The sequence below is a fragment of the Loxodonta africana genome, chromosome 18 (genome assembly GCF_030014295.1).
Source record: "Loxodonta africana isolate mLoxAfr1 chromosome 18, mLoxAfr1.hap2, whole genome shotgun sequence".
Taxonomy (NCBI): domain Eukaryota; kingdom Metazoa; phylum Chordata; class Mammalia; order Proboscidea; family Elephantidae; genus Loxodonta; species Loxodonta africana.
The window spans coordinates 36,033,745-36,054,493 of NC_087359.1; the positions used below are offsets into that span (position 1 = coordinate 36,033,745).

Consider the following 20,749-nt stretch of genomic DNA (forward strand, 5'->3'; position numbering starts at 1 on the left):
CACTGATACACATTTTTTGGGGACACAATTCAATCCATAACAGGGCCTGTCTTTTCTCTGCCAGGGCTCAATAAAAAAACTGTTTGTTCAAAAGGGCCTTTGAGTTTGCAGAAGTTTGTTTTCATAGTGACTACAAAATGCCACTTGTTTACTTTTATTCCATATTGTTTCTAAGGCTTACAAAATTTAAATAAACTATAGGAATTGTATAATTATTTGAAATTTTAAAAAAGTATGATATAGGTGGATTTTTAAAATTTTTTTATTGAACTTTAGATGAAGGTTTACAGAACAAACTAGTTTCTCATCAAACAGTACACACCTTATTGACACTGGTTAACAACCCCACGACATGTCAATACTCTCCCTTCTCAGCGCTGGGTTCCTTATTACCAGCTTCCTGTTCCCTCCTGCCTTCCAGTCCCTGTCCCAGGACTGGTGTGCCCCGTTAGTCTTGTTTTGTTCCACGGGCATGTTCAATCTTTGGCTGAAGGGTGAACCTCAGGAGTAGCCTCATTACTGAGCTGAAAGGGTATCCGGGGGCCATACTCTCAGGGTTTTTCCAGTCTCTGTCAGGCCAGTAAGTCTGGTCTTCCTTTTTGAGTTAGAATTTTGTTCTACATTTTTCTCCAGCTCCTTCCAGGACCCTCAATTGTGATCCTTGTCAGAGCAGTCAGTGGTGGTAGCTGGGCACCATCTAGTTGTACTGGACTCAGTCTGGTGGAGGCCGTGCTAGATGTGATCCATTAGTCCTTCAGACTAATCTTTCCTTGTGTCTTTAGTTTTCTTCATTTTTCCTTGCTCCTGAAGGGGTGAGACCAGTGGAGTATCCTAGATAGCCGCTCACAGGCTTATTAAGACCCCAGATGCTACTCTATAGGTGGCTATTAAGTCAAAAGAAAAAGGTTACTAGAGGGTATGTACAGGATGCTAAAAAAAAAAAAGTGATTATAAACTGATAATATTTTAGTGACATTGGGACATAGATAAACTGATAATATTTTAGTGACATTGGGACATAGATAGACAAATAGAGAAATGGAATGGAAGAGAGTGCTTAGAAATTGATCCCCAAGAAGCCAGCACAACTTGTACAAGGCAAGGTCATGGAAGCTCCATAGACACATGCAAACTCCCTTAGGGACCGAATTACCAGGCTGAGGGCTGTGCGGACCATGGTCTTGGGGAACATCTAGCTCAATTGGCATAACATAGTTTATAAAGAAAATGTTCTACATTCTACTTTGTTGAGTAGTGTCTGGGGTCTTAAAAGCTTGTGAGCAGCCATCTAAGATACTCTGCCGGTCTCACCCAGTCGGGAGCAAGGGTGAATGAAGAAAATTAAGGACACAAGGGAAAGACTAGTCTGAAGGACTAATGGACCACAACTACCACAAACTCCACCAGACTGAGTCCAGTACAACTAGATGGTGCCTGGCTACTACCACTGACTGCTCTGACAGGGATCACAATAGAGGATCCTGGACAGAGCTGGAGAAAAATGTAGAACAAAAATCTAACTCACAAAAAAAGACCAGATTAATGGCCTAAAAGAGACTGAAGAAACCCTGACACTTTTTTACCTCAGTAATAAAGTCCCTCCTGAGGTTCACTCTTCAGCCAAAGGCTAGACAGGCCCATAAAACAAAAGGAGACTAAAGGGGCACACCAGCCCTGGGGCAAGGACTAGAAGGCAGGAGGGGACAGGAAAGCTGGTAACAGGGAACCCCGCATTTGGCTGGATCACCTTTCTTGGGAATTGGCATGAATATGGATCTCTTCTAGTCAGTTGGCCAGGTAGCTGTCTTCCAAATTTCTTGGCATAGATGAGTAAGCACTTCCAGCGCTGCATCTGCTTGTTGGTACATCTCAATTGGTATTCCGTCCATTCCCGGAGCCTTGTTTTTTGCCAATGCCTTCAGTGCAGCTTGGACTTCTTCCTCTAGTGTACCGTTGGTTCCTGATCATATGTTACCTCCTGAAGTGGTTGAATGTCGACCAATTCTTTTTGTTATAGTGACTCTGTGTATTCCTTCTAACTTCCTTTGATGTTTCCTGCATCGTTTAATATTTTCCTTGTAAAATCCTTCAGTATTGCAACTAGAGGCTTGAATTTTTTCTTCAGCTCATTCAGCTTGAGAAATGCTGCATGTGTTCTTCTCGTTTGGTTTTCTATCTCCAGGTCTTTGCACGTCATCATAATCATTTACTTTGTCTTCTTGCGCTGCCCTTTGAAATCTTTTCTTCGGTTCTTTTTCTTCAACATTTTTTCCTTTTGCTTTAGCTACTCAATGTTCAAGAGCAAGTTTCAGAGTCTCTTCTGACATCCATTTAGGTCTTTTTTTCTCTCCTGTCTTTTTAGTGACCTCTTGCTTTCTTCATGTATGATGTCCTCGATGTCATGCCACAACTCATCTGGTCTTTGGTCATTAGCGTTCAATGCGTCAAGTCTACTCTTCAGGTGGTCTCTAAATTCAGGCGGGATATACTCAAGGTTGTACTTTGGCTCTCGTGGATTTGTTCTTATTTTCTTCAGTTTCAGCTTGAACTTGCATGTGAGTAATTGATTGTTTGATCCACAGTCAGCCCCTGGCCTTATTCTGACTGATGCTATTGAGCTTTTCCATCGTCTCTTTCCACAGATGTAGTTGATTTGGTTTCTGTGTATTCCATCTGGTAAGGTCCATGTGTATTGCCACCATTTATGTTGGTGAAAAAAGGTATTTCCAATGAAGAAGTCGTTGGTCTTGCAAACTTAAATCATGGGATCTCCAGCATTGTTTCTATCACCAAGGCCATACTTTCCAACTACTGGTCCTTCTTTTTTGTTTCCAACTTTCACGTTCCAATCACCAGTAATTATCAGTGCATCCTGATTGCATGTTCCATCAATTTCAGACTGCCTTTTGGCCTTAGTAGTTGGTGCATAAATTTAAGTAATAGTCATATTAACTGGTCTTCCTTTTAGGCATATGGATATTATCCTGTCACTGACAGTGTTGTACTTCAGATTAGATCTTGAAATGTTCCCCCATGCAACTATTAGTTTGTTGTACTGTAGAGACTTGTGTGTTACTGTGATGCTGGAAGCTATGCCACCAGTATTCGAATACCATCAGGGTCACCCATGGTGGACAGGTTTCAGCTGAGCTTCCAGACTAAGACAGACTAGGAAGAAGGGCCTGCAGTCTACTTCTGAAAAGAATTAGCCAGTGAAAACCTTATGAATAGCAGCAGAACATTGTCCGATATAGTGCCAGAAGATGAACTCCTCAGGTTGGAAGGCACTCAAAATACGACTGGGGAAGACCTGCCTCCTCAAAGTAGAGTCTACCTTAATGACGTGGATGGAGTCAAGCTTTCGGGGCCTTCATTTGCTGATGTGGCACAAATCAAAATGACAAGAAACAGCTACAAATATCCATTAATTATTGGAACCTGGAATGTATGAAGTATGAATGCATGCAAATTGGAAATCGTCAAAAATGAAATGGAATGCATAAAGATCAATATTCTAGGCATTAGTGAGCTGAAATGGACTGGTATTGGTCATTTCGAACTGACAATCATATGGTTTACTCTGTCGGGAACGACAACTTGAAGAGGAATGGTGTTGCATTCATCGTCAAAAAGAACATTTCAAAGATATCATAGGAAGGTAAAATGACAAACCACAGAGTGGGAGAACATATTTAAAACATATAATTTACAAATGACTACTACCTAGAATGTATAAGGAGTTCATACAAATCAATAAAAAGATGAGCGAATAGAAAAATAGACAAAAGATTTGAACAGTACTTTCCAAACAGGAAAATTCGAATGGTTAACAAACATGAAATGATGCTGAACCTCGTCAGTAATTAGGGAAATGCCAATTAAAACTACCGTGAGATACTACTACTCATCAGATTGACAAAAGTTTAAAAGTCTGATAGAAGTCTGAAGCAATGGGAGCTTTCATATGAAAGATGGAAAGGTAAATTAGTACAACCACTTTGGATAACAGTTTGGCATTAAAAATGTAATATTTACTTACCCTAAGAACCAGAAATTCTACTTCTAGGTAGAAATGATAGAGAAACTTGTACACATGTGCATCAGATGGGATGCACTTCTAAGACTTTTCCTTAGTAGAATGTTGTAACGGCCAAAAATTGGAATTAACTTGAATGTTCACCAACAATAGAATGCATAAACAAACTATGATATATCCATACAATAGAATAATATACAATGGAAATAAATGAACTAAAGCTATATGAGATTAATTTTTTTAAGAATCAAGACAAAAAAGAACACGTTCGATATGACTCTTTCCACATAAGGTTCAAAAAAATACAGAAAACCATATTGTTTAGGAATCCATGCTTTGGTGGTAAAACTCCAAAGAAAAGCGAGGAAATAAATACTAAGAAATCAGCCTCTTCGGAGGAGGGATGATATGATCAGGGAGAGGCACATGGGAAAGGGGTGGGTCTCTAGGATGCTTGCAGTATTTTATTTCTCAACCTGGGTAGTGGGTAGCTCAGATATTCATTTTCCAATTATTTGTTAAGCTATACTTGTAAGTTTAGTGCACTTTTTATTATATTTCACAATAAAAGAGGTTAAAAAAAACAGTGATATTTACTTTTCTATTTGAAACTTTTTGTAATTTTCTTGTAGCAGTGTGAGCCTTTCCCCCATCTGCCTTCTGAAATCTTTCTTCAAGTCTACCGCCTAGATCTCCAAGGGGCAGAAGGGCCTAAAAATGTTCCTTGGTTACAGTGGTACCTATCAAACAGTGAGTGCTGTACTTGTCTGTCTCAGATACTAGTCTGTACCTTCCCTGGAGCCAGAGGCCTTGAGAACACTAGGATAGTAACTCCTAATCCATTGCCATTGAGTCAATTCAGCTCATAGCAACCCTACAGGACAGAACATAACTGCCCCACAGGGTTCCCAAGGCTGTAAATCTTTGTGCAGGCAGTCTGCCACATCTTTCCCGTGGAGTGCTGGTGGGTTTGAACCACTGATTTTTTGGTTGGCAGCCGAGCGCTTAACCACTGAGCAACCAGGGCTCAAAAAATAGTACCTATATTAAATAAGGACACCCTGGTGGCGTAGTGGAAACCCTTGTGGCATAGTGATGAAGTGCTACCACTGCTAACCAAAAGGTCGGCAGTTTGAATCCACCAGGCGCTCCTTGGAAACTCTATGGGGCAGTTCAGCTACGTCCTATAGGGTTGCTATGAGTTGGAATCAACTCAATGGCAATTGGTTTTGTCTTTTTTTTTTTTTTTAATATATTAAATAAGGGAGCCAAAACTTGTTGGTTGAATGAATGTATACAAATTATGGTGAAAGCTGTGGATTTCCTGGCTGTGTGGAATCCCTTCCTATGTATCATAGATCCCACAAGATAATACAATGCCTTAAAATTGTTTGTATTTTATGGTTTATAAAGTTTTTTTCATATAAGTTATATGATTATATAAAGTTACATTGTAAGAGAGGTGAAGCTAGCATTATTTTTTCCACAGCAGGGATGAGAAAGCCTTTGCTAAGGATATACTAGAAAATAATGGAGTAGGACTAAAATTGGAAAGCCAGGGTCCTTCCAGTGTAGACAGCAGATGTCTTCCTCACTTGCTTTCTGTCATTCAGGGGAGCCATGCATCGAACGATGCTTTAACAAGCCCTGGATATTAAGCTTAGAGCTGGACCATAAGAAAAGGGAGGCACACTACCACACCTCCAGCCTCAATTTAGTCTTTCTTCTGAATTTAAAACTTTGATTGACTGCTTATCAAGTGAGCCACACTCCAGGAAACTTCTCCAGGAATGAGGGAGGGTCCAGGAGCCTAAATTAGAGCTGTTCAGTCAAAGCTGTGTAACCTACATCTGCAGGAAAAGGGCTTCAACCTCATTTGAACTCAGGTGTGCTTCCTCTTCTCTGTGCTGTACACAACCTATTCTATGGTTGGTGGCTAAACCCACATTTTTCTCTTTTTTGCTTCCTGTTTTCTTCTTTGTCTTCCAAACACCTTCACTGCTCTTTACTTCCAGATTCTGATGCCAGATATCAGTGCATTTCCTGGGATGATCCTAAGTGATAGCATAGGATTTGTTTATCCAAACTCCACCTCATTACTAAGCAGTCTTCATAATAAAAACTGTCACTCTGAAAGTGTACTTTGGTGCCAATCACATTTCTGCAGCCTCGGGGGCCTTCAGGCCTTCAAAATTCACTACTGTGCCACAGCTGTCTGAAGTTAAATTACTTCCTGAAAGCTGCAATTCTCTTACTTGGTGAGAAATACAAGAGTTCTTTCTTTGACTACTTAAATTTCAACTCTAAGGAATGGGTTACTGAGAAACAATAGGTCTGTGAGACCCAGAAAATAATTTCCACTCTAGACCACTAACAACTGCACAACCTGGCAGTACTTTGCCCCATTACTGTAACTTAAAAAATATCTTTTGAGATCAAGTTTTGCTTGTGATTGTCAAGCTTTGTTTCCACTCACGGGGTTAAAGGTAATCATAGTAATCTGTCAGTTTATCTATGCTCTTCCTTCTGAGGGACTAAAGAAGCTTATGAAACATAAAAGGAGGAAGAAGGCAAGAATGGCCCAAGACACATTTTTTAGATGCATGTGGGGTAAAGGAAGCTTGCCAAGACTAAGCACAGTTAAGATGAAAATATGGCAGGAATCTAAAGAGTAAAAGGAAACTGGAGGATGAAAAACAAAATATAAAAGGAGAAAGGTGAAAGCTTGGGTAAGAAAAGAAATTCACAATCAAACTCTAGCAGAGCCCACATTCTGTGGGATTTTCTAAGGAGAGTGGAAGAAGTCAAAGCAGACTAGACATAACATCAGAAAGGAGTAGGGGGCAATCTTGTACTCAGTGCCCTCACTAGTTCACCCTTTGATTTACATTGCTAGTTTTCCCTCTTTGGGGCTGGTTAAAATTTGTATTTTGTTATATCTTATTTGTCTAATAGGCACTTTCCCATTAAAACTACTTTGTTTACAGAGCCCAGAAATAATTATTACCTGTTAAGATAAAACTTACTAGGAAAGACAGCATAGTGTAGTAATTAAGAGCCTAGATTCTAGAGACTTCCAGTGCCAACTCTACCAATTACTAGCTGTGTGACTTTGGGCAAATTAACAATTGTGTTTCTTTTTCTACATCTATAAAATGGGAATAATAATAGTATCTACCTCCTATGATGGATATGAGGACTACTGAATTAATACATCAAAAAACACTTAGAACAGTGGCTGGCACATAGTATCAGCTATTATTTGGGGGCACATGCTGCTTTTCCCCTTGAATTTCCTAGGTATGTCTCTCTCTAGGATGATTCTGGTTGTAATTTTACCTTCAAGAGGGGATGTTTAGTCCTTGAGGGAACAGAAATTCCCCATTAGAATTCTATCATTAAAATGTTTATGCTGTTTCTCACTTTTGTAAAATTCTGCTGTTTCAAAATGAGACATGCTATGTGTCATAGTCATCTAGTGCTGTTATAACAAAAATACCACAAGTGGATGGCTTTAACAAAGAGAAATTTATTCTCTCATAGTCTAGTAGGTTACAAGTCTAAATTCAGGGTGTCAGGTCCAAAAGACAGCTTTGTCTCTCTGCTGACTCTGGAGGAAGATTCCTTGTCATCAACCTTCCCTGAATGGAGAAGCTTCTCAGGTACAGGGACCCCTGGTCCAAAGGATGCGCTCTGCTCCCAGTGTTGCTTTCTTGGTGGTATGAGGTCCCCACTCTCTGCTTGCTTCCCTTTCATCTCTCCAGAGTTAAAAGGTGGTGCAGTCCACACCCCAGGGAAACTCCTTTAATACTGGATCAGGAATGTGACCTGGTAAGGGTGTTACAATCTTACCCTAATCCTCTTTAACATAAAATTACAATCACAAAATGGAGGACAACCACAGAATACTGGGAACCATGGCCTAACCAAGGTAATATACACATTTTTGGGGGGACATAATTCAATCCATGGCACTATGTGTGTCAAAGAGAATTGTGTGTTAATCTACCTCAGGATAACCTTATATTCATTAACCAGCGCACCTAATTTTTTTTATGCTGATGGAATAAAACTGTCCAAACAACAGACAGAAATTCATCCTCAATGGCAAAGACACATATTTTGCATGTGGATTTGATTTTTCTGCTCGTGATTTTGCCAACACTATCACTCGCGGACTTGTAGACTGCCTTATCCACCAACATGGCTTTCATGCAGCATTGTGTCTGATCAAGGAACTCATTTGATAGCAAAGGAAGTGAAGCAATGGGAATCATAACCATGGAATTAAATGGTCTTATCACATACCCCCTCACCCAGAAACAACTGGCTTAAGTGAAAGGTGGAATGGCTTCCTAAAATCCTCAGTTATAGTGTCAGTTTGGAGACCACACTCTAAAAAGATGGGGTTCTGTTTTACAGGATGCAGTATATTCTTCGCATCAGAGACATATATGTGATGCTGTCTCCCTCACAGCCAGGACTGTCCAGGAATCAAAGGGTGGAAAGGGAATGGATCCTCTCACTATTTTACGTAATAACCCACTTGCAGAATTTTTATTTTATTTTTTTAATTGTACTTTATTATTTTTTTAATTTTTATTGTGCTTTAAGTGAAAGTATACAAATCAAGTCAGACTCTCATACAAAAATTTACAAACACCTTGCTATGTACTCCTAATTGCTCTCCCCCTAATGAGACAGCACACTCCTTCCCTCCACTCTCTTTTTTTGGGTCCATTCGGCCAGCTCCTGACCCCGTCTACTCTCTCATCTCCCCTTCAGACAGGAGATGTCAACATAGTCTCATGAGTCTACTTGATTCAAGCTCACTCTTCACCAGTATCGTCTATCCCACAGTCCAGTCTAATCCCTGTCTGAAGAGTTGGCTTTGGGAATGGTTCCTGTTTTGTTTGGGCTAACAGAAGGTCTGGGGACCATGACCTCTGGGGTCATTCTAGTCTCAGTCAGACCACTAAGTCTGGTTTTTTTTATGAGAATTTGGAGTCTGCATCCCACTGCTCTCCTACTCCCTCAGGTGTTCTTTGTTGTGTTCCCTGTCAGGACAGTCATTGGTTGTAGTCGGGCATCATCTAGTTCTTCTGGTCTCAGGCTAATGTAGTCTCTGGTTTATGCGGCCCTTTCTGCCTCTTGGGCTCATAATTACCTTGTGTCTTTGGTGTTCTTCATTCTCCTTTGCTCCCGGTGGGTTGAGACCAATTGATGCATCTTAGATGGTGGCTAACTTACAGAATTTCTGCTTCCTATCCTGGCAACTTTGAGTTCTGCTGGTTTGGAGATCTTTGTCTCCAAGGGGAGATACATCCAGCAAGGGATACAACAATGACCTTCCCTAAAATTGAAGATGAAATTGCCACCTGGACATTTTGGGCTCCATATGCCATTGGACTAATAAGCCAAAAAAACTGTGGAGAGTGTGAATCAATGTATCAGGGGCAAATATTCTCAAAGTTCAAAATAACAACAAGAAGAGGGTAGCCAAAAGTCTACTTCTAAATGCAGACTCAATTTAATTACTTCCATTATTACACCTATTCTATGCATAACAATGTGTGGGATTCAAAGGCAGTATGAGGATGTTCCTGCTCATAAGGAGTTTATTATCTAATGGGGAAAGGAGGCAAAAAAGGATACAGAAGATAGAAAAGGCATTAAATTTAGATTCACTGCTGGAAAAGATACTGTTGTTGCTGTTTGTAGTCAGTCGCCATCGAGATGATTCCAATTCATGGCGACCTCATGTATGCAGTGTAGAACTACTCCATAGGGTTTTCAAGGCCGTTGACCTTTTGGAAGCAGATCACGAGGCCTGTTTCCAAAGGCGCTGCTGGGCGTGTTCGAATAGCTAACCTTTCAGCTAGTTGTCGAGCGCTTAACCATTTGCACGGGGGATTCAGAAGAGATGTTGTTGTTGTTGTTAGGTGCCATTGAGTTGGTTCCCACTCATAGTGACCCCACGCGCAACAGAACAAAACACTGCCCTGTCCCGCACCATCTTCATAATCGTTGTCATGCCTGAGCCCACTGTTGCAGCCACTGTGTCAATCCATCTCATTGAGGGTCTTCCTCTTTTTCGATAACTCTCTACTTTACCAAGAATGATGTCGTTCTCCAGGGACTGATCTCTCCTGATGACATGTCCAAAGTATGTTCTTCGGTCTTCCTTATTCATCATCCAGCTTTCGCAAGCATATGAGGCAACTGAAAACACCTTGGCTTAGGTAAGGTGCACCTTGGTCTTCAAGGTGACATCTTTGTTTTTCAACCCTTTAAAGAGGTCTTTTGTGGCAGATTTGCCCAATACAACACGTCTTTTGATTTCTTGGCTGCTGTTTTCGTGGGTGTTGACTGTGGATTCAAGTAAAATGAAATCCTGGACAACTTCAATTTCTTCTCTGTTTATCACTATGCTGCTTATCGGTCCAGTTGTGAGGATTTTTGTTTTCTTTATGTGCGGTGTAATCCATACTGAAGGTTGTAGTCTTTGATCTTCATCAGAAGGTGCTTCAAGTCCTCTTCTTCCAGCAAGCAAGGTTGTGTCATCTGTATAATGCAGGTTGTTAACGATTCTTCCTCCAATCCTGATGCCCCGTTCTTCTTCATATAGTCCAGCTTCTCAGATTATTTGCTCAGCATACAGATTGAATACGTATGGTGAAAGGATACAACCCTGACACACAAATCACGCCTTTCCTGACTTAAAGCTATGCAGTATCCCCTTGTTCTGTTCGAGTGACTGCCTCTTGATCTGTGTACATATTACAGATCCCTTAATTTTACAAATCAGGAAAAAAAGTTCAAAAATTTAAATGATAACAAAAGTGTGATTAGGTACTAAAATTAGTGGGGGTGAGGGACATGGGAATAAATTTAAAGAAGTGATTCATGTAGGTGGAAGTGGAAAGCTTTTAAAGTAGAATCAAATGCTCTGAAGAAGTGGAGTTAAGAGGAAAGGGTATTCTACGTATGAGGAATGAGCCTGGTCTGTCTAGAAGAGAGCAAGATTCATCTGATAGAGTAAGGGGTTCAAACTGAGAAAAGATTCTTAGAACTGGAAGAGATCTTGGAAACTTAGTCCAATCTGTCACCCAGTGTAGAAATGCCAGGAGTCAAGGCTGAAAAGGTTCACTGAAACCAAACCATAGAAGGCCTTGAATGCCAATTTTAGAGTTTCACTCTTTATTCTAGTTTTTCTCAACTTTTTTTTAATCTCTACCCCCCCCCCCCACTTTTAGGAGTCTTTTTAGACTTTTGCCCCCCAATAGCTTCCATCCCCATTAAATTTTAATACCACAGATATAATGTATATCAGTTTATGTATTGTGGCTCTTTGGAGAACCACAAACCATTGTAATAGTTAAGACCCACTCCCCTGAACCAGTTTTCATCTCCTTGGGGGAAATATCACTTCAAATGAGAATACATGCTTTATTCTATAAGCAATGGGTAGCTGCTACGATGTTTATGGAGCCTAGGTCTCTTCCTTGTTTGGCTCCCTTTTCCCTTCTTACTTCCCTTCCCTCCTGTCTTCTAAGCCTCTACTTTCAACAGCTGTAATAGATACAACTGAATTGTATTTTCTAATATTCCCTTTCTTACCTAAACACACACATACACACACAGAGAATTCAAAAATCAGAAAGAAGGAAAAACAGATACTTAAAAAATAAGTAAAAGAGAAAAAATAAAAACAAAGCCCCAAATTTATCCCAAAACAAATGTTGCTTTTTTTTTTTTTCCTAATCTCAGGCCTGAGGGGCTCAATGAATCTGGACAGAAGACTCTCCCATCCCACATTATTAGTTTTGATTATAGTATAGACATTGGTTTTGTATCAGAAAGGATGAATAATTGTTTTTTTAAGATGCTTTCATGGTTCAGCAGCCATACCGAAGGTAACTTGTAGAAATCTTTGCAAAGATATTACATCAGTAAATGGAATGAAGTATAAAAAAGATGTTTCCTGAAAAAATCTATCCACAGCAAGACCATAGGTTAATTACATTAGGACAACTATTAGCATTATTCTAATGCCTACAATTAACAATAAATGCTTATGAAAGATGCTCAAAAACATACAAATTCAAAAGTTAGATACAATTCTTTTACAAAGGTGTTGCAGTTTTACATGAAGATACAAATACACACATATGAATTTGAGATTTTTGCATTAAAATACTGGTAGTTTATAAGGAAAAACACAAAATATTCACTCTTTGACAAGAAACTGTAATGGTGGATACATGTCATTGTGCATTTGTTAAAGCCCAAAGCACTAGAACACACAAAGAATGAATCTTAATATAAACTATAGTTAATAATAATATATTGATATTGGTTCATTCCTTGTAACAAGTGTACCACACTAATGCAAGATGTAATAATGGGGAAAATTGCGTGTGTGTGCAGGAGGAATGAGAGTGTAGGATTGGGGTAGGTATATGGAACTCTATGTACTATTTGCTCAGTTATTCTGTAAATCTAAAAACTACTAAAAAATAAATTCTATTTAATTATTAAAAAAAAAAACAAAACCTAAAAACAAAATGACCAAAACAAATAACTTTCTTTGGTTCTAATTACAAAGGTAATATACATTACATAAGAGTGATTTCAAGCAAATTAATATATGGAAAGCATAAAGTTTTTATTATATTTTGCTACTCTTCTTGACCTTAATATAGTCTTAAGTATAGAGCAATAGTTAGATTCTGTTTGTTAACAACAAAACGTATCTCATTAAAAATCATTCACTAATACTTACACTTTCCTTTGTACACTGGAGATATTGGACTAAATGCCCTCTTAGAAATGCCACATCAACTATTTTTTAAAGTTTCTAAAATGTATGTTTTCCATTGTTTTGGTCTTACTGGTCTTACTGAATGAAGCTATCTATGATGCTTCTATGATGCTTTGGGATATGAAGAAATCATCTTCTATCTTCCACTTCCACAAGCAAGTAACAGGGCTTTCACCTCTACTCTTCATAGTGTTTTTTGTCTGAAGTTTACGGGCAAGATTTAGCTCCATAGAAATGGATGGAAACGCAGGTCTGACAAGTAACATCAACATCAGGACTAAAAGTCCCAGGACTACAAACCACTGTAGAGGAAAACACATGGAGGAGGTTATAATAATTCCAGTTAGAGGTGTTTTATATCAATGGTATAAATCTGTCTTCAATATCTCTTCACTTCTATATCTACATTATACTGAGTCATGTTTAGCCAACTAAACTGTGGGCGGTTATCTGTGAGTTTCAAACTTTGTAGTCTGATGATCTTAAAAACAGAGGAAAAAGTTAAAATCCTCTTTTTTTCTTTAGGTCAGCATTATACAGTATCTTCTGAGTACCCCATTTATGAGTTTCTATTTCATTCTGTTTTCCAGGTAAGATCACTCTGTTTTTTTTCACAGAATAGTAGCTTAAGTCAGAACACTATAGAAACGTTTTGTAATACAGTTAGCACATTGGGAAGAATTAATATAAATTAAGATAATTATATACAGAAATGCGGGCTTTGATTTTTTGTAAGAGAATCACTGTAAAGATTCAATTTAATTATCCTAAGTGAATTACTCAACTATTCTTCTGAATATATCATTTAAACATTTAGATATTTATATTTTATAATTACCGCAGCAGCTAGCGCAATTACTGTGCATAGCTTCATTTTTTCCAAAACCTGGACGACAGCTATCCATACGTACTACTTGAAAACTGTGGTCTATAAAATGCATAGCTGGTAGGGTTTTATTAAGGTCATGGTAGAAAATATATGCTTGGCTCCGAAAAAATTCTTCTATCCGATCTCTTGCCTAAGATTTAAAAATACCAGAGAGATGTATAATCACTAAAACATGAACCAAATTTCTCTTTCTGGATCAGGGGCAATGAAATGCACTATAAGCATGCCATGCTTTACACAACACTCCTGAAGAGTTGTGTATTAATACTAAAATTAGCCTAGTTTTGACTATATCAATTATTGGCAATTCACATGCACACTGGTTAAGAAAAACTAAACTGAAATTAAAAAAAAAAAAAAAAACTTGCCTTGAGTTATTTACAACGTGCCTATTTCTTTTTATTTCATATGTAGATAACTAGGAGCTCATTATTTCTAAACACATATGATTGTCAAGAAAAAAGAGCCAAGGAAAATAGAAACCTAGACTTTTCTCTAATCAGCATTTCAAACTAGTTATGTAAATTGTTTTATTTTTTTGATTATAGAGTTTAACAACTGACATTAACTGAGAGCTACCCACGAGCCGTACACAGCATTAACGGTATGGGCTCAGGAGCTAGCCCAGGAGAGAAGGGGTCTTCCAGACTATGGCCTCCGCCTCTGAGGGTGGTGGAGGAGAGAACGACTGCTATGACCAGTACACATTTGGAAGAACCGATTCTGGAGGACCCTTAGGTTTAACCTAGGATGACATGATTGAAAGGATGTTCTTCAAGCTGTGGTCCAACCGCCATCTGGGGAACAAAGACTGAGTATTCATCCTTTGGTCATAAATACAATAGATACTATTTTAACCTGCGAGAGTTATATAATATCCCAGATTATTCTTCCAAAATAACACATCTTGAAATAGCCATGAATCCCACAAACTCAGTTTAAAAGGCTGAAAGCAAAAACCAACAATGCTTTATATTTAAGTTTTTTTTTCTTAAAGAACAATTTAAATCTACTTGGTTAGAAATATCTTGTTATTGATCAATATTCACAACTTGGGGGAACAGATTTTTTAAGGTTTTTAATATAAAAAATTCAAAATCCCTTTATTGACTATTCAAATAGTTTCCCCTTACACTGAAATTCTTACCTGGAGGATATTATGATTAGTGTTATCTTCACAGTCAACAGACTGGTTGCATGCAGCTTTCCACCCCGGAGCAAAAGGATTAACTGGAGAGGAAAAAAAAAATGACAGGTTGACAAAGAGATTCTAAAATGTTCTAAACATTTCAATAAAGTTGTAAACTCTGAATTCAGTGTGCATGTGCGCAGGCATTTATCTAATCCTAGTAATGAAGTAAGGTGCACGACTGAAATAATTTATACATTATGATTTTACTCCATCTGGGGGCTAATGAAGTAACTACAATGCTTTAAAGTAAATAGAAATAACTTTTTAGGTTTCTCCCTTTTACTAAGTTCTCAAAAACAAAACTTAAAATTCTGTAAGAAATTATAATGAACTATTTTTTATTACATAGTGAAAAACTATATTCTAGAAAATGATGTTGACTTCTAAGAGACAAGCAACATTATATTTGAAGGTAAACAATTAGTGTTAATTTTTAAAACCATAACCAGGCTAAGACCAACAATACATTTTAGTGCTTAACAAACATTTAAGACCTACTACTTAAAAGATATCTCATATTAATGTGGTAATTAATTTTGTAATCTATAATGGTTTAAGACTAAGCTACTCATAAAGTTAAAGAAATATTTTAAAATACTTCTACCTTGAAAGGCTATGAAAAGCTCATGTATGAGGCCATGTTTTGGAATTTTAACAAGATGGCATTTATATGATGGTTCTATGACGTGGGACGTCAAATCCGAAATTAAATTATCCAAGATTTTCTTCAGCACTCTAAAAAGTAGATCATTATATCTTCCTACGCAAGACTTTGTGGTAAAACGTACGGCCATCTGATATGAATAATCAGGCTCCCGATAGGCTTAAAAAAAAAAAAGAGAGATGAGAATAAAAACAATTGCGCCTAGTATAACTTCTACCAACTTTCAAATAACATATAATATTAAATCTCATCATAGAAACTTACCTAATAAAATGCTTTATCAGATTATCTTTACAAAAATACATAGAACTAGTAACTGTAATAAAAAATATTATTTTCATCTGATACATTACCTATTCAGTACAAGAGGAGATATGGTTTCTATAGGTTGGCTTTATAGGTAAAAGTTAACAGTGTCAAAAAAAAAAAAAGATGCACGGGTGTTAATTTGCAGAAAGTGTCATTGCTGTCAGCAAGTCCAGTGAAAAAGATCATTAATTTGCTTTTATAGAATTAAACATGGCCTATTAAACATTGACTCACTGCCATTGAGTCAATTCTGACTTATAGCGACTCCACAGGGTTTCCAAGGCTGTAAATCTCTACGGAAGCAGACTGCCACATGTTTTTCCCAAGGAGCTGCTTGTGGTTACCAACTGCCAATCTTTCATTTAGCAGCAGAGTGCTTTAACCACCGTGCCACCAGGGCTCCTTTGATGTTTAATTAAAAAAAAAAAAAAACCTGTTGCCAAGTCAATTTCAACTCATAGTAGCACAGTGTTTAAAGCAATTGATTGTTAACCTAAAGGTTAGCAATTCGAAACCACCAGTGGCTCTGTAGGAGAAAGATGGGGCTGTCTGTTTCTGTAAGAACTACAGTCTTGGAAACTCTATAGGGCAGTTTTATTCTGTCCTATGGGGTTGTCATGAATTGGAATTGACTGGATGGCAGTGGGTTTGGTTTGGTTTTTTTTAATTAAACATTGGAGCTCTGGTGGTGCAGTGGTTAAGTGCGTGGCAGCTAACTGAAAGGTCATCAGTTCAGATCCACCAGCTGCTCCTTGGGAGAAAGATTTCCCAGGCTGCTTCTGTAAAGGTTACAGCCTTGGAAACTCTATGGGGCATTCTACTCTGTCCTGTAAGGTCGCTATGAGTCAGACAGCAATGGGTTTGGTTTTGGCTTTTGGTACTATAATATGAGCTGTGGTGGCACAGTGGTTAAGAGCCATGGCTGCTACAAAAGGTCAGTAGTTCAAATCCACCAGCCACTCATTGGAAATCCTATGGGGCAGTTCTACTCTGACCTATACAGTCGCTATGAGTCGGAATCGACTTGACGGCAACGGGTTTCATTTTTTTTTTTTTAATCTTGATGCCAAGGAGCCCTGGTGATGCAGTGGTTAAGCATTCAGTTACTAACCAAAAGGTTGGTGGTTCAAACTCACTAACCGCTAGCCGCTCCATGGGAGAAAGATGTGGCAACATGCGTCCACAAAGATTTACAGCCTTGGAAACCCTATGGGGCAGTTCTGCTGTCCTACAGTGTCACTATGAGTCGGAATTGACTTGACAGTAATGGCTTTGGTTTTGGTTTTTCATCTTATTGTCAGTTTAAGAGTTTACCTGGTCAAATACACCCAAAATACTCCAAGAGTCATAATGATTTTATATAACAGACTCATTTTCACTAAATGAAGAAACTATACATTTAATTCTGATCCAAACTAAATGTACTAATTAAAATGTGCTTATATTCTTACCAAACATTATAAATTCATATCTCTTCTTTATTGTCTTTTCCTCTTGAGTTTCTGCTTTGACAGATTTATAAGAAAAAGTACATGTGTAAGGTCCAGACAAAGGCTCCAGAAAATCTTTCACCATCAGCTTTCCTGTGTTAGTTATATTTATTCGATTGTTTCCTAAACAGATATTGTAAACAGCTTGGTAATTTAATATATAACAATTCAAGTATTATCTAGTAAACATGTAGTTACAATGTAATACAAAAATAAAAATAAATTAATGGACTATTTTAACTTCAAGAATCCAACAAAATTTTAATTCTGTCATATTACTATATGGAAAACCACATGAGATAAGTACACTTTTGAAATATATATCGGTTTTCTTTAATTCATTTCTTGGCATCTAGTCTTGACTGTTTATGCTAGTAATTCAGGAGATGCGATTACACTGCCTGGTAGTGCTATACAATTTCTTCATAATAAGACAGAAATTAATTAATAATGCTTATATTCCAAGATACTCTTCTAGCATCATGAAAATTACGTATTAGATATCTCATCTCCTATTACAGGTGCTACAAGAATAAATTATAGGTTTTTATAAAAACTTTGAACAACTTTGGGAAGCAGGTAAAAATGACCATGTCTGTTTTTGCTGAAGAGAAAATTAAAGCCCAGATCAAGATGTAACATGATTTGTCTAAGCATGGAGCAAGTGAAACTCAGCTAAAATTAGTTTTCAATTTGTTCCTTCTAATAAGCTAAAGCACTTTATTTAAAAAATTTCACATCATTAAAAATGAAGATATAAAAAATCAAATAATTTACCTGTTAATTTATTTTCATTAGGTCCAATCCATACATAGGTGGGGTCCACTGTTTCTTTTTTAGCACTTTCAGGATCCATACAGACAAGGATTGGACTGTTTTGATGTAATTTTACATATATTTTCACTGTGACAAAATAAATAATGTGTAAGTACACTACATAACAAAATTAAGAAATACACTTCCTACCATTTTTTTTTTCCCCCAGAGATGCTCTGGTTCTTTGGATTTCACTACTTTAAAAATCAGCTATATGTCATTTAGAATGATAATCTAAAGTAATTTTTGCTTCTCATAGCAAGTTTTAAAAACTCTGGACTGCTAAAGAACCATGCTACTTTTCTTTTTGCTGAAATTATAGTTTTAATTTTGTTTATAAAAATGTACATGATACATTTAGAAGTTCACTTTAACGTACAGATTCAGAACTCACTGGAATCATAATTTTTTCAAGGATTAGTGGAGTCAATTTAAAGTTGGTAAGAAAAAGACATGGACTTGTTGGTAAAAACTATTTTAAAGATGACCATTGTCATCCCCATGGGGACCTTAACTATAAATTTCCTGTCTAAAACAATAATTAAGTCTATGTGGGGGCATACTAGAAGACTGTAACCATCTTCTGCAATAACCTATTCTGTTTCAGATTTGGTGGAAACAACAATAGTACGCTTGGAATCAATGCAGTCCCACAAGATACTAATTTTCAAGCCTACTGAATGCCAGAATGAGCATGTAAAGACACCGTCCTACGATCTAGTGGAGGAATCAAATATGGAGGGATCTCAATCACGACAAATGCTATGAACTGGCTCGGTTACCTAGGAGCACAGCTGAGTGACTAATTTTCCGTGTGGAGTGTGGGAAAGTTTCACTTGAGTGATGAACGACATTTGAGGGAAGCCTTAAAAGATAAAGAGTTCTTCCAGTTAATAAGCGGAGGGGCAACGCTGTTCCAGAGGGACTTCCAGCCCTGGGAATCTCTCCTCTGAACTTGGCCTCACACTTTGCAAAGCAGCAAAGAAACCTGGAAGTAAGGTGGCATCAGAGAAAGATCTGGAATGAACTCGAGCTCCTTACGAGCTGTGCGGTTTTAGGCAAGGTGATACACCTAAGGCGGAGGGTCGCCGAGAGGATGACACGAGGCAACCTTCATGAACGGCCGAGGACAGAGTAGGTGTTCAGAAAATGTTCGCTCCCTCTCCCTCGGCGGGAAGAACCTTAGCAGGTCCATGGCACCCTGGGCTCTTCCAATAGGCTCTGCGTGTGAAGAGGTCCTTATTACCTGGGTGTCCTGGCGTGCCATAAATGAAGCCTTTCTTATTGTGTAAGGCAGAACGCTGCCATCCAACTGCGGAGGAAAGAAACCACTGACTTTTTAGGTAGAAGAGGAGCCAGGGTTCAGAATGGGGCAGGTCGGGGCGAAGCGGAGGAGGCAGGACCGGGAACAGCGGGAAGAGGGGAGAGGCCTGGGGGCCGGGCGGGAGGAGCCCCACCTCCTGTGAGGTACCAGAGCACCGCGAAGAGTAGGGCCCACGCTCGCATCCTGGCTCAGGGGCTGGCGTCCCGGGAGGCGTCGAGGGGTGGGCGCCTTCCTCCCTCAGCCCGGGCCCAGCACCTCCCCATCTCTCCACCACAGAGCTGAGCAAACTGCCGGGACCAGCTCCCCTACCCGCCCGTCGCTACCGCGGGAGCAGACGCGCTGGAGAGCGCATGCGTGCTACGAGGGCTCGCGCTCAGCGGCGGCGCGCGCGAGGGCGAGGTCGCCCGCGGGTCAGGGGAGGCTCACGCGCGGGGGCGGGGCTCGGACAGGACTGCCCCGCCCCCTTGCGTCCACGCTGCTGCCGTCGTAGGGCGCTTCGCGCCTCGGGTCTGGCGCCATTTTCCTGTGCTCTCGGCGTTTAGGTCTGTGAGTGGGTTTTTAGTTCTCTGAGGGACAAAAACATTAAACTCATCGAAGGCTTCGCGTTTCAGGGACTGCTTTAGTGTAAGGGACAGAGGGAACCACAAGAGGAACACCGTGAGTTCCAAGTACGGCGGGGCAGGGGATGCAATTACATTAGGCTTGAGGAGGGAAGAAGCTTGTGAGAATTTCCTCCTCACATGAAGCAGTGTTCTGCGTGGGAATTTTCATATGCCCCTCGTCTCATGAACTGTCTGAAACTGTGCCCGATACTTTTCAAACTCTCACACCCAATTTTTACCTAACAACTCTTCTACCGATAAAACCAAGACCTTGAAGAACCGCTAGCGCTCTAGCAAGGCGCCTCCGGGTCTTCCTACTCTAGAGGAACGTGTAATCTTCATTTTCAAGTTCGAGTAGGAGACAATGTTGAGAGACTCCCATGCAAAGATATCTAGGGTTGTGAAGTAAGCTTGCTTTAAAAGAAGGGCTCGAATGAAAGGCAAGACCCCAGGATCTGCTTTTCCTGTGCAGATGGAAGATTAGAGAGCTTCAAAAGAGAGATCCTGTCCCTGTCTTTAGTGATTGCTTCTTGGCTACTAGTTCGGTGGCCTGAAACTCCCAGTGAACTGTCTAGTTCTTAGCAAAGGGACACCCTCAGTCGT

General features: G+C 39.2%; 1 protein-coding gene across 2 annotated transcripts; it reads right to left on the reverse strand.

Moving 5' to 3' along the window:
* Positions 1 to 7,378: 7,378 nt before the first annotated feature.
* ZPBP2 (zona pellucida binding protein 2) lies at positions 7,379 to 19,584 on the reverse strand. Of its 2 annotated transcripts, none has more exons than XM_023553660.2 (7): positions 19,003 to 19,584; positions 18,182 to 18,307; positions 17,366 to 17,527; positions 15,546 to 15,764; positions 14,897 to 14,979; positions 13,699 to 13,879; positions 7,379 to 13,162 (listed from the first exon to the last, which is right to left on the reverse strand). In XM_023553660.2, exons 2-7 carry the CDS (start codon positions 18,258 to 18,260, stop codon positions 13,068 to 13,070), a joined length of 819 nt encoding a protein of 272 aa, XP_023409428.1. In that variant the 5' UTR covers positions 18,261 to 18,307; positions 19,003 to 19,584; the 3' UTR covers positions 7,379 to 13,067. The 2 variants fall into 2 exon arrangements, with proteins under 2 accessions (XP_023409428.1, XP_064127192.1); XM_064271122.1 differs by having other exon boundaries at positions 19,467 to 19,557.
* Between the last annotated feature and the right edge of the window lie 1,165 nt (positions 19,585 to 20,749).